This window comes from Daphnia pulicaria, chromosome 1 (genome assembly GCF_021234035.1).
Source record: "Daphnia pulicaria isolate SC F1-1A chromosome 1, SC_F0-13Bv2, whole genome shotgun sequence".
Taxonomy (NCBI): Eukaryota; Metazoa; Arthropoda; class Branchiopoda; order Diplostraca; family Daphniidae; genus Daphnia; species Daphnia pulicaria.
The window spans coordinates 41,496,044-41,513,550 of NC_060913.1; the positions used below are offsets into that span (position 1 = coordinate 41,496,044).

The 17,507-nt window shown below is 42.2% G+C and overlaps 2 protein-coding genes and 1 pseudogene across 2 annotated transcripts in view; 1 reads left to right on the forward strand and 2 right to left on the reverse strand.

Moving 5' to 3' along the window:
- Positions 1-17,480, reverse strand: part of LOC124320236 (centaurin-gamma-1A-like) — a 31,458-nt gene extending 13,978 nt beyond the window's left edge. The window contains exon 1 of the mRNA XM_046783009.1: positions 16,811-17,480. Coding sequence (XP_046638965.1) covers positions 16,811-16,994 — 184 coding nt within the window. The 5' untranslated portion in view covers positions 16,995-17,480. The remainder of the gene's footprint in view (positions 1-16,810) is intronic.
- The window catches only part of LOC124320441, a 313,411-nt pseudogene that overhangs the window by 121,413 nt on the left and 174,491 nt on the right, over positions 1-17,507 (forward strand).
- The window catches only part of LOC124320274 (peroxidase-like), a 136,888-nt gene that overhangs the window by 107,991 nt on the left and 11,390 nt on the right, over positions 1-17,507 (reverse strand). The window lies entirely within an intron of this gene.

The following is a 17,507-nucleotide window of genomic DNA, read 5'->3' on the forward strand; positions in this document are numbered from 1 at the left end:
TCACAGACAAATGGAAGGGGGACGACCGTTCAAAATTGGCGCGAGCCAAAATCAGCGCGCTATTTCAAAAATAAGAGTAGAAAAGAGAATGATTTCTTATTCTGACTTTGTTCGGACACAGAGGAAAAGAAGAAAAAAGGTGAGATGATCAAGTCGTTAAACTATACACACACAAGCCAAGTCGGGCGAGATGACATTTAGCAGCTCCTATATCTCAACTCAATAAGTTTCACATTTTTATAGTTATTTCTAAATGCATTGAGAGTGAGAGAGAGCGGAACCCAAAAAGGAAATTTCCGTCAAAAGAAGAAAAGGGCGTAATAGTTTTTGGCGACTTTTTTTTTTTTTCACTTTTACGATCTCGTAAAAATCGACTCGATCCTCCTCTTGTCGATTCGGAATGAAAAGCTTTTTTCTTTCCTTCCTGACGCGCGGTGTGTACAGGGAAATGCCTCCACACGGAAATGTGTAACTATAATATTTTTGATGGCTTTTCTATTTTGCGCAGCAGCCAGCCAGCCCAGCCCGAAACCTTTTCACCGAATTTTTATGGGTGTGAGCGCGGCATCAAGAAGTGAGAGAAACCAATCGCGTTTTGAGGAGAGGCCCACCCCGCGACACTTGACGAACAATTCAATAAAGAAGTTTGAAGCGACGACCTCGAATTCCCCCCCAGTTGTTTCGCCATTCCCACGCGATCATTCCTCAACGCCGATCGACGCGATTTGCTCTGATGAACTTGTCAAAAACGCGTTCGAATTTGATTGTTATAACAACTCCGGCTGACTGACTTGGACCTATATCTATACACTGAACTATACAACACAATCTCCCTTTTATCGATTGAATCGCGGATCAATTCAATGACGAACGTTGGCAATTGTGTCACGTCACAAACGAGAGGCTAAGCAAAACAGAAAAATCACGCCCGTTATATATTTATACCAGTTTGATTTGACTTGTTGGAAATTGTTTCACTTGCTGGGCCTTGTGACTTTGAAATTTTTTTTCATTTCATTTCGTGTTTCCTTTTCTCAATTGTCTGCGTGTGTGTGTGTGTTTGACGTGATTGTATGACAACATGATGGAGACGACACGCAGTGAAAGAGAAAAGAAATTTTGTCCAGGCTCCGCTCGCGGTGGTAGGGGGTTTCATGTTTGTGTTCGTGTGTCACTGCTGGAGGCTGAGCCGGCCGAGATAGTCGAGCCCGGCGCTCCATTCGAAAAGTGAAAACGTTTTTGTCATTTCTCTTTTTTTCTTCTTTTCAATTGCTCTCCCCTCACGACTATAGTTCCCTTTTCTCAATGCTCAGCAGTAGTTCTATCAGCTTGTGTATTTTCTTCACTTCCTACCAATCTTCGAATTCTCCCAACAAACCGTGACCGGGACCATCAGGAAACTGGTGGAAATTGGTCAGAGTTGCGATCCTATCCAGCTAAACTCTACTACCAGATAGATGAAATAAACCACCAACAGAAAAAAGATAAGGGACGACGTTTGATCATGCGGAATGTGTTCCTCCCTCCCAAAAAAAAACAACCCGAGTTTACCGGAATACAATGAATGAAAGAATATAGTACTGCTACCGTAGCCAGTTTTTATTTTTTGGGGTAAAAAAATACTTGGGTGTGTGTTTTTTGTTACCCTATTCTTCCCACAGGAGATAAGCAACACACACACACAAAAAGGAGTTTTTGTGTGAAAAGATGGAAAACTGGACCATTTTTTTTTTCTTCTCTCTTTTACATTTTCCTCATCTTTTGTGCTTGCGGGATTGGGGTTGAATTGTCGTAACTCAGCCGGCTTGTTATCTTTCCGCTCTCAACCGCTTACTACTTTTTTACTAACTAGCTTCTCTCTCCTCTATCGTTAACATCTCGGCAAACATTCGGGGCAGGCACAGGACACGGAATCAGTTCAAAGCGGCTCCGGTCACACACACACACACACACATCACGGCACGGGTTCATCAAAATGAAATCAACGGCTCTCCGCTAGCTCTTCTTTCTTTCTCCCTTCACCAACCAAAGAAAACCACATTTTTTTTCTTTCTTCTTTCTTTCCTTTTTTTTATCGCCTTAAAAGTCGTTAACTTCTTCATCTGCTATTGACTTTCGTCACCTGGCGACACGAACGTCTTCCTTGGTCCTTGCACAATTGCGTCATCAAAAGCCTTGGGGGTCTGGCGCCAGATGCGGCCGCGCGTGAGTCGTTCGTCAACAACCCAAAATCCCCACTCAAAGAAGAAGAAGGAGGTGATTAATGGCAAATAAGTGAGTTTCGGTGGCAGACAGGCAAACAAGTTAGTGAATGCGGGGTCTGATCTCACGGAATTTCTTCTCTTCATGACTCTCTCACTTCGAGTGGCTCCTATGGCTCATAGGAGAGGAAAATAGGAGCCAAGGGTCCAGTGGGGAGAAATGGTCATAAATGATCATAAAAATCGTGAGAGAGAGAGAAATATTTGGAAATGGAGAGTGAAGTACCGGTACGTACGTTACTATAAAAATACGAGTTCATTGCATTTCTATCAATGTTCCTCGGTTTGGCTGGAGGGGAATGACGCAGGGAGAAAATAAATGAATCCAAATAACGAATGGAAAAAAAAAGACGGCCGTTTTCACGTACTTCTTCAGTTGGGATATTCATAGAAGAAGAAGGGAAAAAAATACACACACACACACATATCCCAAAAGTGTAACAACACCCCAAAAATAAGTAAGAGGGAAGAAGAAAAAAAGGGAATGAAACGATGATGAATAGAAAGGAGCACAAAACCAAAATAAAAAATAAAGAGTATTCAGATACACATATATATATATCCTCAAAGAATAGGAATCATGGATATATGGGGGAGAGATAGGTGCCCCTAGCCTTATAGCCTTAGCCCTGTAGAGAGAGAAAAAAAATATCTAGCAATGGAATGATAAGAAAGAAGCAAACAGTCATGATCCCGAAGAGGGAGAAAAATAGAACCGACGCTCAACGACGCTTTCTCTGTGTGGGGTTTTTTTTTAAGGTAGAGAGTTCCTCCTCGACTTGGCGCAACCAAATCTCTCTTGTTTCCCCTTCGACCTCCCTTATTCTCTCCCCCAAACCGAGAAAAAGAGAAAAGCCAGCCAGAGAGAGAAAAAAAAACTGTACAGATATTATTATACACAATATATACTCCAGAAATGTAGATGGGTATCCATCCCAAACAAGTAGAAAAAGAAAGAAAAGAGAGAAAAGATGAGGTAGTTTTTATAGTTATATAGTACACTACTACCAGCGCGTTATGCAAGCGGCAGTCGTCATCATATCGCAACCTCCCAACAAAAAACGAACATGGAAATTCAGTATCATTTTTTCTTCTTCTCTTTTTAACTGCCTGGCTCACATACATAACGAATCGAACGCTAGGAAACGAACAAACAAACCGAAACGTCATGTTTGTGTGCTCTATTGGAACACAACCCCAGAAAAAAAAAGGGACCCCCCTCCATGTCTATCTAGTCGCGCACATCCTCCGGTTTAAAATAAAAGAAAAAAATGATTATTATTACTCGACAACTGGCAGGGGAATGATCACGATAACATGCCATCAATTCTGACGACTGTTGTGTACAGCCCTACTGGTAACTTGTATGGTAATGTCAACAGACAATCCCGACGCCCTCCCCCACCCACCCAGCTCACGTCTAATCCTCACTACACCCCCTCCGGCCTCCTCCCCCAAAAAACGACCAAAACAAACACGGAAAGAAAAGAAGAAAAAAACGACACAAAGATAAATACAGAAGCAATAACAGATAGATGGATATTCTATTGGATACCAATAAATCCGCAATCACTGGGACAATAACAGAAAAAGGGAAATAGACAACGGAGGATATATAACTCCCCCTCTCTCTCCCCAAATAGGAAAGTAAAAAAAAAAAGGAACGAATCGGATGCGGGACCCGGGCAGGACCCATCTATGCGTGTATCTACACGCGACATTAAATAAATAGGAGATCAAACAGAAACGTCGATGGCTCGTAAAAATAACAGACATATAAATTGTAGACAGAGATACAGAGAGAGAAATATACCCTGCGCTTCTGCCGAAATCTGATGGAAAAGCAATAAAGGAAAGCAGGGAAAAAACGAGATGGAATAATACGATCCCAGTTTATGTTTGTACGGGCTCGTGACAGGACAGAAAGGAGATGAGCACACAAAAAAATCTTTGGAAAAAAGAGTCTGGCGCGCAGATGCTGCGGGCGCGCGGTGGATTGGTAGAAATTGGCCACACATTATAATGCGGAATGCGCTAGAACGTGACTGATGATAAATCAGGTGACTGATCGACCGATTCGAAATGGACGGATGACGTGGTCAAACTTGGTAATATAATAATATAAAAAAAGGAAATTATATCCGATCCCCCAAATCGTCCGATTTTTACAGTCACCGAACAATTTTTTTATTTTTTCCCCAACCGGCCAAGAGGAAAATGACGTAATGCGTGCATGTGTATGCGGTTGGTTTTTCGCTCGAACGCGTTTTATTCAAAAACGGAAAGTAAAAGAAAAAAAAAAGCCCCCTGATATAACTTGGATGGGGGGGAGATGGGAGAACGATCACGATCCGCCGGGGGAGTGAGGAGAGGAAAGTCACCATCGTACTACGTAACGACGTGTGTGTTTACACACTCGAAAAGAGATGCGCTTGGCGAAAAAACGCAACTACCGTGTACTGTACACACACTACCGGTTTTTATGGCCGTCTCTACTAACAAGATCGTTTGAAAGGGGGAAGTTGCGTGGGGGGGGGGGGGGGGTAGAAGGAGGCAAAAGAGGTGAACAATGCGTCCAATCGAGTTAAGAATAATATCACATCTATAGAGAAACGGGCGTGATTAACATCTCTTTCCGGACTCGGTGATGGAAAATAGCAGAGAATGGGGGTTATGATATTATTATACGCGTCCGACAAAATCCCAAACGGGAGCTGGTGGGATAAAAACTAGACAGATATAGGGGGAGGAGGAAATTGGTTAATGGGCGCCACATATCAGATCCGGATCTTGTTATAACGCAACGACAAACACGCCAAAAAAAAGAGAGAGAGAGAGAAAATAATCGACAATAGGATCTGATCAAATAAACCCCCTGGTTAAAAAAAAAAAGAATGTCAAGTCCAATCTGCGATAATAATAGATCCTGGGCAGCATTCAACCCGTTTTCTTTTTTTAAACGGGTCGGTTTTCGTGGCTAGGAGAAAAATAGGGAGGATACGACAGGCCGGATATCAGGATAGGGGGCGGGTTACAAACAATAAGCGTAGGAGGATTTTTCAAATTTGACGTTTGACGGTATCCCCTTCCGTCACTGAAAATCAAATTTGAACTAACAACAAAAAGAATAATTTCAAAGAGTTCAAATTATTAAAGTGTAGCCCGCTGGGTATTGTGTTGGGGCTCTCATCCCAGCTGCTGTTTGCAACTCATCCTACATCGCTATCGATATCAAAACCCGTGTTTAGATCGTTCTGTAAAGTAGAGAGAACAGGGGGGGCTTGATGTCGGATGTTTGACACATTCAATCAGGAAACTGAAATGTTTCCCAAATCCCAAATATGATCGATAGCCAATTCCAGGAGCTGCTGCGCTGCTGCCGTTCTCCCCGCACAAGTTATTATCAAACGAGATAATCATCTCACGTTTCGGACATTGTCGAGCAGCCAACAAGGGCGGGGATCCTGATTACCACCCCCCTTCGGCTCTGTATAAACTAACTGATCCTTTTTTCTTTCTTTTTTGATTCTTTTTTACAACTTAGTTTAGATTTGTATCGCCTTTTTTTCATTATTATTATCGCCTTCCATCGATCGGATTGAAAAAAAAAAAAATCCGCTGGCCAAAATGGCACAGCCTTTAATACCTTGGAGGGCCAGCCCAGTAGATTCTCTTTTCTTCTAGACTTTGGATACGATAAGATGATGGAAAACATTTTCAAAAGGGGATCGCCCGATAAAAACGTAATACATTTTCCCTCAAAATTTTCCGTAGAAAAAAAGAAAAAAATATTTTGTTCCCATTTTCCCATTTCACATACAAATTGGAATTCAGGAGGGAAACATTGGTGGGGTCTCTACATCTGATCCTGAACTGGCTCCGTATAAATACCGTCAGTTTTTTTCCCCCCCTTCCTTTATTATCAATGCGAACACACTCACTGACAGTTCATAAATATCGGTCATATAATAATAATAATGTGCGACGGAGCAACTCTCTCTGAGCCGCTAGAAAATTGGACGGAACGCGTCGGCGCAAATGCCATTACCGTACACACACACATATCCACGTCGTCCCTTTTCATAAATATATAACACACATTTCTCCCTTTTTCCAGGGCGTTTTTCTCTTGTTATCTCGCGATGGAAAAGAAGAAGAAAAAAAAAAGCTGTTGGGAAAAAGTGCGCAAACGTCACAAAACTCTTGAGAACAAGAACAGAAAATTTCCCATATTTTTAAAAAGTCCAACTTCCCCCCTCTTTCTTCTTCTTCTTCTTCTTTTATTTTTGCCCTTGTCGTCGAACCATTTTTCCGAAAAAGGAGGGGGGAGATCGACCCAGATGGAAAAAAGAAGATGGAAGCAAAGAAAAAAAAGCGTTCGGTATAAAATTGTAACACGTATAAGGCCCTTATAGCAAAAGCTCCTTTACCTTTGGCCAAAAAGGGGGGAATCCAACCCAAAAACCATTGGGTTCACCTATAGACGCTACTATATCCCCAAGTTTTTATATGTTTATAATTTTTCCAGGTTTCTGGCAAAATGGGAAAAGGAGAGCGGGTGGAGGTACGGAGCGAGCAGAAGGAGGGACAGGCGAGAGCGAGGGGAGGGATGAAAATATAGAGTGTGTGTATCAATACACTAACTGTCCTCTCTCTCTCTCTCTCTCCTTCTCTCTCTATGGGATGTGCGTTAACACCTGGACACAAAAGTGGAGTGGAACGAAAGTCTAACGAACCCGACGTGTGTACACTGTATGGGCCTTGGGGACTGCCCTTGCCGAGCTCTCGCTAGGGCAGAGCAAGAAGAAAAGAAAAAAAATACCCATGGACGTCCCTCGACAACTCCAACACACACACAAACACACACACACAGAGAGTACGTGTGTGTGTGTGTTTGATAAGAAAAACGTCGCATTTCTGCCCCCATTTTGAACACTGGGGCCCGGAAAAACATTCAACGACGACGACCGCAGTAGCCGTCGCTTATACGTTCCGATTTTGATCCGAAAAATACGGAAGGAAATAAGAAGGGAAACAACAAGGAAAAAAGGAAAGAAGAAGAAAATAGGTGGATATTTTCTATAGTTTCCCTAGACTGTTGTTATAAATAATATTTGTGGCCTTAAAAGCGTCGCTGTGAGAGAGAGAGTGTCCCCCCGGTGTCCTTTGTGCTGGACGCCTCGACCTCTTGTGTATTTGATCTATATATTTTTAAAGAGACGCGCTCTCACGGAGACGTGTCAAGAGAGCACGGTCCGTCCTCCAAACTCTCTGGCTGACTGACAGAATGCGCAAGACTCTCGCCAGCTTCTCCGTAGGCCTAAATATAAATAGAATAGCAATAGAGAGAGAGAGAGAGAGAGTGCTGTGTAAATATCAACATGTATGCTCTGCGGACTAACATTTTTGTCAAGGAGAAGAAAAAAAATTCCTTTTTTTTAAATATTATAGTTCAATAACATTCCCCTCCAACTATTGGAATCCCAGTAGTAAAATCCGGGGATGCTACAAAGGTGTTTCCAATGTTTGCCTTGCAGAGTTCCTCAAAAGAAGAGACTCACTTGAAAGAAAAAATTAATAAAAAATAGAAAAGGTGAAGAAATTCTGGCCAGAAACTCTCCCTCCACCGGTCAAACTCCACCCAAATAACTGAATTCTCTTCTTCTTCTTCTTCTTCTTCTTGTGTGTACCTTTAAACTTATTAACGTTTTTCCAGCACCAAAGTCGCTTAAAATTCTAACCGAAAGAAAAGAAGTATAGCCTTCAGAGACCATCCCACAAACTTTATTCTGATTTTCTTTTCTCAGATTTTTTGTCAAGGCACGCGTAGGCCCCAGGTTCAAGTTGCGTTTCGTCCTTCTGTGCATATCGTATAACCCCTAGAGGGGGGCTCCGGGAAACCCGATGACAAAATAGAAAAAAAAAAAAAAAAAAAATTTGAGCTTTTGGGGGAATTGCGAAGGAGGTTGTCACTGCGACAAACAAAACTTTAGGGACGATAAAAACCAAGTAGAAGAGGAAGAAGAATAGGCAGATGTGTGGCGCGAGCGTCTTTGCGGCAAAAACGGCAGAAAGTGAAACGCGCTTAAGGGACACACGCGCCACGGGTCCATCTCGCCTCTCGGGTTGTCTTTATTTTTCTTCGATGACAGCCGAGGGGGTCTTCTTCTTCTTCTTCTAATTCTTTTATTCTGTTCCTCAGCTGTAAAATCTGCACAGCCATAAAAATTCGAGCAGACACACAGAGTTCAACTCAAACGGAGAGGGCACCCCCATTCATCAACGGCTGTATCATCCAACATGCACACATGTACACAAGAGAAGGATGAACTGGGGGTAGCAATTTCAAAAATAGTACAACGGACGGACGGACTGACAGCAGCAGCAGCAGCCGGCCCCTGAATTTTGATGTGTATTAAGTTGCTTTGAAAAATATAAAATTAAAAAAAAGGAAAAAGTCCTAATTTTTATTTTGTGTTTTTTTTTTTTACTTTTATTCATTTGGGAAAAAAAGGGAATGAAGAGAGAGAGAGAGATCACCTTTCCGCAAAGCGACTCTTGAATAATAATTTCGGTCCTCAATACTGTACAAATGGGAAAAAACCCCTCCTATATGACCTATTCTCTGTATGGGACGTGCATATATCCTTTACCCACTCGAGGACTTATTTGATTGAGAGGGTTACATAGACTCGCACATGCACTACAGCGGCGGTGGGTATAATATGTGTACACATTATAATACACCAATATTATAATCTCTTCTACCCAGTAGTAGTAGTAGTAGTAGTATCTTCTCATAAAAGGGGAAAACAGAACCGACTCCTGTCCGAAAAACCTGAAAAGAGACCGAAAGAGTCTACTTTTTTTCTTTCCACAAAAACCGAATATTCAAAAGAGTGAATTGAATTCATGTTATGCATTTTTCCATATCTACTTTGACGTGTATACATGGACGTCCTGGGAAAATCAAGTCGAGACTTTTGCTGATAAAGCTAGACTACATACTGGAACGGGGCAGAGGAAATTTGATTGGTTGACAGTTGGCATTCACCATTCGCCCAGGAGATCGAATTGAAAAATTCATGAGCTTCCCAAATCTTATACCTTTTTTTTTCCCCCTTTCTCTCTGATGCCCAACTTTCTTCTTATTCCGCTCGATTGGAGAAATAGAAGCGGGATCGAACACACACAAATTTTGGCCATGCAAATCCTTTTTTCTACGCGGAGCGATGGGAAACAAAAAACTGAATTTACAAAATGAATAAATTCCACACAATAGAAGAGCGCGAGCAAATAGAGAGCTAAAGGAAAAAAGAAATAAAAGAATAGCTTTTATCTCTCCGTTTTCATAGAATTTTTTAAACCTGGATCGGGGGAAACAAGGGAAACGTAGATCTAGGTAAGAAAAAAAATCCCGTACCATCACCCAAAAAGGATTGGGTGAGAAGAAAAAAGAGCGGTTACATCACCGTAAAAAAGTACACACGCACTCGCAGTAGAAGAGGAATAAGAAATAGTTAAGAAAAAAAACTACAATAGCCAATTGCGTCGAAAGGGGTGAACAATAGGACGTACGGTCGTGTTCCAATCGCTTGTTTGCTCTGATAAGTAAAGGTCGATTGAACCAGAACGGCCTTTGAGCCATCACAAGAAAAGATTTTTTTTTTTTCTGTTTTGTTTTGTTCCACCCTTTTCTTATCTTAACTGCCTGTACCTTTCACAAGGTCTATCTATCTTTCATTCGTTTTTTCTTCTTCTAGCTGGAGAACAAATCCTTCGATGATAGGACGAGGGTTGAAAAAAAGAAGAAGAAGAGTTATACACAGACAACAAATAAGGTAGGCCAGGACTCTTTTTTCCCTTCTGGAACACAAGAAGAGGCGAAGGTTGTCTCTCCCTCACCCCTTTGGTCGATGACATGACAATAGGTGGAATAAACCTGGGCCTACTCCACCCTTAACCTATAATAGTAGGTAGGGTTGTACACTACTACTACTACTAGGTAGTTCTAAGAAAAAAAAGGGGGGAGAGACAAGGTTGAAAGACCCCCCCAACCCCACCTCATAGGTGGGCCTATGAGTTACGTCGTGTGTGACGTGTGCGGCCTCACCGGGGTCCCTCTGCGACGATGAGCGCGCCTGTCTTGTCAAACTGAAGACTCTTCCCCCCTTTTTTCTTATATTCTTCCCATCCATCCATCCCATTCTGCTGCTTTCCAGTGTAAGACCCGGGTCCCATTGTTCGTGAAAAATGGTCGTTTAAAAGCGGGACAATGGGACGCAGATGATGGGGGTAGATATTAAAGATAGTATACGTCGAGGGGGTATATACAGAAGATATGTACCTTTATAGTTCTGCCAAGCCCCATATCTCTACGCTCCGTGTGTGTACGTATGTTGTCTACAGGTGGGCTGGATACATGTCACCAGGGGACTGACAGTGCTCACATGTAGCCCTCCTTCTTTTCCTGACTACTACTCGGAGTGCAGAGAAGACATGTCAATTTTCTCTCTCGGTTGCAAACGAGTAGGGTTGAACCTCGACGCGATGCTGAAATTCTCCTATTGAACGAAACCGTCGATCTCATACGATCCCTCATGAGATCGGCCATCGCAACGTTGGCGTGTTGGAAAGAATTTCTTTCCCATTCGGAAGGGATTAGACCAACCAACAACCAAATACAGATGAAAAAAAAGTTTTGTGTGTGTGTGATTGGGAGGGTTGGAGAGACCACGGCCTACTCTATTATGCACACCTTCCGTCGACTATATTAGTCTACTCTTTTTTTTTCATTCTTCGTGAATGAATCGGAAAAGGAGAGAAAGAGAAATCTACATACAAGGAGAATGGAAGTCCCCGGCGACAAACTTAGCTAGTGGATCACACGCAACTACTTCATCAAAAAATGCCTACATTATATAATATGCAGATCAGTTTTTCCCTTGGCCCTGTGGCGAAATGCAAGAGAAAGACAGGTGTTGACCGTGCTGTCATTTCCCCCCTCCAACTGACAGTTATCATATATCTGGGGAAAAATATATATACGTATAATAACCACGGGAATCGAGAGTAAACACAAAGATTTTTATACATCCGGGGGGCCTCTGAATAATTTCAGAATTTACACGAAAAAGAGAAAGATCTACATGACATCTGCATATGTAGAGAGACCCCCAACCGGGGCAGAGTTCCTTACAAAGGCAATTGTAGATCGATATTATCATGTATATATCGAAAATTTAAAAGAAAAAAAAAAGAGAATAAACACCCCCAGAAAATTACAGCATATAGAATAATGCTTATTTTCTCTTGTCGAAGATCTCGTAAGTTATGCAAAAATGTCGATCTGAAAAGTAAAGAAAAGGGGGGAAAGAAGTTAAATGTATAGAATATTTTTTACATTCTAATCAGGGCGAAACTACTAGGCTACTACGAATCGCAATCGAAGGATTATAGATCTACCAGCGGCAGCAGAGAGAAAAGAAGCTGAGCTTTAAGCCTTTGAGAAATGTTTTCTCCCTCAAAAAAGGCCGAATGGGAAAAAAGAAATCTCATCATTGTATAAGTTACAACAAACAACAACAAGCGCACACACACACACACAAAAAGAGGAATAGATCCGATGGGGTAAAAAAAAAACGGATAAAGGAAGGAAGAAGAAATAGGGTGTGAATGCGTTTATACGATACTATCGCTTTGAAAATTTGAATAATGAAAATTTTTTTTCCTCCCTTCTTTATATTCAAAACACCACCCTTATAGACTTGATTGACATATGCAAACGAAGCTAAATATCTCTCCGAGTCGATCGCCGAATGCGAACAAACACAACAAACAAACAACACAAAAAAATGATGATGATAATACGGAGAGGGGCCGAGTCAATTGACTGGCCCAATTTCAAACTATCCATGTCAATTCTATTCATGGAAACTGGTAAAACCTACCGACTACCAGGGGGCTAGCGGTAGCTGGAAAACATTTACCACCTCATTCTTCTGATTACTTCCTACTCGCTCTCGCTTTGCTGGAGAGTTGTCAAACGATCCTCGAGGATTAACGGTCGGAAAAGCCAGTAACTCGGCCCCGGACACGTTAGAAAGCAATTGGACAGGGCCGAGGTGAAGGCGCAGGAAGCCACTCCGAGTCGAGTAGCCAATCAAAATAGATCCGATGTCAATTCTTTGGGGATGGAAAAAGGAGAAGCTCACCGAAAAAGTGGCGCTCACCCGCGCACATCTGGAGGACTAGAACAAGATGTTCCGCGTCGAAGAAAGTGAATAAGGGGACGCTAGGGGTAAAGTACAGTAGGAAGATCTAGAGTTTCACATTATGCAAATATGTCATATCATATGCGTCTCAAATTGCCAGCGAGAACAATCAAATCAAAAGGGTAAACGATCCCTTTTTTCGTTTAAACCTTTCGTAGTATACGATTGCACCGGCCATCAAACACAAAATGGTTCAAACAAAAAAAGAAGTTTGAGACATTGACGAGAGTGGGTGGAGTGCACAGGGGTTTCTCTTCTATGTTGTGTACCTTCACCATTTTTCTGATTGCATTATAACAACGGTTAGAGAGGTCGCCGGCTACCGTGTACACCACTCTAGAAAGGCAATTAAAAACCGTCCTCCAACACCGACCGGCATCAGCGACATGACGGGCAGATGGTATTGTCCTAGACACGCCATGTATCAAAAGCTAGGCCACCAATAATAATAAACACAACACCGGATCTCACTCTGCGAGTTGGTATCGCCGTGCCGTCAGCCGATCCAATTAAAGTCTATTTTTCCTCTTTTTTTTGTTGTTTTCGCCAGGTGCTGCTGTTTGTGTCTCGGCAGTTACCATAGAATATGACTGGCCCCTCTTATCTTTCTGCTATCGTGCACGAGCTAATTTCATTATATCTGTAGGTGCTGTTGTACGTTTTTGAATGATGGCGGAGAGAGATGAAGACAAACATTTCCTATTCGTACTGGAAAGGGGTTTGCTTTTAAAAACAAAAAAAAATCCCATCGCCACTCACACGGGAAAATGCCCCCAGAGATGAAGAGGAGTGAGAGAGAGGGGGGGTCTTTGACCGAAAAGAGGGTCGGGATATTATTTAGAGGGGTAGATAAAAAGGGTGAGAGGGGGTGATGGGGTTCAATACTCTCACCGGTAACTCAATCATTATTATTAATTGCTGGACGTCATCTAATAACAAGGTTAGGTGCATAACTAGGTTGAGGTAAAGCAATATCCCCCCCCCCCAAATAACTCCACCTCTCCATCATACGAGAGAAAAAAGGGGTGTGTCATTTTTCTTCTTCATTTTTTAGGGAGGGAAAAATGGTCGAATATTTCTCCATAGAGATATAACAACGGCAACAAACAAAAACAAGATATAAAAAAAAGAAAAGGAAATATTATTAGTAATCTAATAAGTGGGGAAATGATTTTACGACTTTCCAGACCGGCGGCGTGTTCCGACAAAAGTCATAAACATTTCTTGCCTTGTTGTTGTTCTGGCCGTTGAAAAATTTACCACATGTGAATGAGAGAGTAGTTCCACTCTAATACGGGTCCGTACGTACGTATACGTGTGTAGTAGTAGCACACCGTGTTACCTAACCCAAACAAGGATATAAATGGGTATGTGAGAGAGGAAGGGATAACTGGTCCCGGCTGTTGTTCTGCTGTCTGGACCCGCTCAGATTACACGGATTTACGTCCTAGCGAACCAACACAAATACAGACGAAAACAATGGCGACAAAAAGCAGAAGAAGAAGAAGAAGTTTGTTCTTTCTTTCTTTCCTTCTTTTTAGCTTAGACAGTTTTATAAAGGCAGCGATAAAAATAGTTCAAACAACAACAAAAAAACCACCAAAAAACGTCTTTAGCAATTCCGGATTCCGCCCCGACGCCCAGTCACAATCAGATTAGCCCCCCCCCCCCCTTCTCCCAAGGTTCCGTGTCTGCGTCAAATCAGCCGTGAGTGGCAGAGTTCTCATTCTTTCTCTCTGGCTCTCGTCATCTCCTGCCGAGCTAATTTTACACACACACACGGGAGGCAATGGGGCGTGTCGAGGAAAGAAATGAAGAAAGAAAGAAAAAGAAAAAGGGAGAGATGGAGCGGATCTTTCAAGATTACGGAAGAGATGTTGAAAGAGAGCTGGAGAAATAGTTGGCGGCAAAATTCGATTTTGACACGCAAAAGGCGAGCCAACTAAAAAAGAAAAGAAAGAAAATAGTATGGAATTATATTTTTCGTCATTTTTTTTTTAAATTTTATTATTAGCGCCATGACGCGATTAGCCAGATTTTGAGAACGGTCACATGAAAAAATTTTTGGAAAGCGACGTCGTTAAAAAATGTTTGAAAGAACAAAAAAAAATCGGAATTAAAAATTACCGCTGGAAAGCGGTTCGTGAAAAAATAAAAGAATTTCTGGTTACGCTCTTTTTCGTTTCTATTAGTTTTTCTTCTTATGCGACAGATGCAGAAATACCGCGCGGGAAAAAAAAGGGGAAAGAAAAATTTCTATAAAAAAATTTGATTCTTCCAAAAAAAAGCTGGGAAACGGTTTTCATATTTTATTTAACGACTACAACTAAAAACCTCTCCCGACAGCTTTTCCTCTCTTTGTCAAAAGCTGGAAAAAACAACAACATGAAACGCAGACCAAACCTGTGAAAATTTTTGGTCTTTTTTTAAATGTCTGAGGAGACCAAAAATTGACAACGGAACTAGAGGCTAGAGAGAGAAAGAGAAAGAAAAATGTGCATAAAGCGCGTCGTGAGCGCGTGTGTTGAGGTTACCGGAATGTATTCACTCGTGCGACAAGAATCCATCATAATCATTTTTCCATCAACATCGCAGACATACACACACACACATACACACGCAGACCGAAAAACATTCCAGCCGTTCTCTCGCCGGTTATTTCGGTATTTTCATTTGACTGTGTGTGTGTGTAATCGTTTATTGCGCATTATAATGGCGGCCATCTAGCGGTGAAGAAATAAATCACGTGGCGCGCCCCCGCAACTTGTAAAAATAAAAAACGAAAACACTCCGCGCAATTTCGAGAGAGAGAAAAAAGGGAATATTATTATAAAAATAACAACTGTTATTTTTTTCTCCTTTAAAAACAGCAGAAAATGATGTGTGTGTGTTAAAATACGAAGCCCCGCGGATAAATGATAGCGCGATAATATTACTGCACGCAAGCTAAAAAGCTGCAAAGCCTGCAACACACTCAAAACAAACACAAAATCTTGGCCCGTAGTTTTATTCCGATGTGGGTAACGTCCCATCACGGGACCGATAATATATCCCTTGGAGCGTGACAAAACAAAAGAACGATCAATACGTCGTTGGGTAAGTTGGCGCACGACGACGCAACTCTTCGTGCTCACGAACGACGATGATGAAGTATATACAACAGGAAGAAAAACAAATTTTTTGGGGGGTTACAAAATAAGAAAGAAACAAAAAAAAATATGGCATTCCACGAAGCTCATCGAGATAGGTGAAATGCTTTCAACGCCAGGATAAAACACCAAAACGGACACACGACGAAATTACCCAAAAAATGTATTCGGCAACCGGTTTTCGAACCCATATGGAAAACAAGATAGCGGGTCTTTTTTATTTTTTCTTGTTTCATTCAAGAGGGACTGCGAAAGAAGAAGAAGAAGAAGAAAAAAATATGGAAACTCTGATTCAAGGATCCGTGAGGACCGTAACGGATCGGCACACGAAAACAACGGGCAGGGTGTGTGTGTGCTGTCACGGCCAGAGCCGAGAGAGGAAGCTCGACGAAACGAAAATACGTGGTCTGTTTTTTTTTTGTGTTTTAAGATTTCGAAAACGTCGGTTGGACTTTGGTTGCTGTTTCTGAGGGAGAACCGACTAAGGATGGAACAGCAGAGTGGATGGAAGTGAGAACGAAACCGCAGTTGAAAACCGCACGAAACGGAATGCAAGTCGCTCGCGTGGGAAGTTCAGCTCGAGCCACTGTCAATAGGATTTCCTTTTATTTCTTGCCTGCTGCTGCTGCCTATCTCTCCGCTATCGTTTAGATAGCCCTGCCTAGCGTGACATTATTATGCTATGTGGGAGGATTGCATCGATTATCTCGGGAATAAAAGAAGAAGAAGAAAAAATAAAGAATAATTTCGGTGAGAGAGCCAAGGGGGGAATAAAGTTTGGACGGAAAGTATGTAGTGACGCCGAGAATAAAACAGACGTGGTAATGGTTGAATGATTGGAAGAATAAAAAACCACACCGGTACTAATAAAACACGAGTTTGCCGAGTCAATGTTCTCTCTGTCTTGAGCCCGTGCTCACCACAATGCAGCCTCTAGGCCAAAACTATAAAGCATCGGGGGCCCTTAGGCCCGGCCGTCGAGAAACGGAAAAAAAAATATGGACATTAAGGACTTTCACCACAAGCCAAAGGATTCGCTTGTGGATCATCAAAAGTGTTTCTATGGTCTCAACGAAGGCCAAAGGCTGGTTTCCCAGTTTCGCAGTAACAAGTTGAAAGCTCTTACCTTCGATGCAGACAACATGGTCCCTGATTTGCTGTCCCAGGACTGGATCTGGTATGGATTCGATGAGGTCATAGATGGCATAAATGGAAGGGTGGACACTCTCAAAGCGTTGAATCTCCTGTCGTATGGCCATTGAGTTGTTCCAGTAGGGTTGGACCTGAGTGAGTGGACGATTGATGCTCATTCTCACCAAAGTGGTTTCTTCAGACGTGAAATGTTTCTAAATGTTGTCAACCAACGAGAACATGTTCTTCAAGCACGCAAACTAGTCTCTGGGGTCACCAATTGATGAGTCTGGCTATTGATGTAACAGTCTGCTAATAAAAGTGCGAAACAGTCTGACGAGAAATCAATCGACACCGAGTGCGATTCTTTGAACGTGCCAGAGCACAGGCTGAAAATAAGTTGCACCAAACACAAGGAGTTGGCTGGCAGTGACCCAATTGTTACACAGTTGATGTTGCAAGATCTGGCCGAAAGTGTACAGTTTTTGTTGTGGTTCGATATGATGTGGAATTACTTCAAAACAGAGAGAAAGAAAACTTCGCACCTGTGCTTGGCTTTTTCTTTTCTGTTGACAAGACGCTTCACCATTTTTCCGCGCAATCTACAGCCAGACAGTTAGTATACAACTAGTCCGCAGTGGCGCCAAATACGAATGTGGTGGCAGCAAAGGGGCGCGCGCACCGACGAGTGA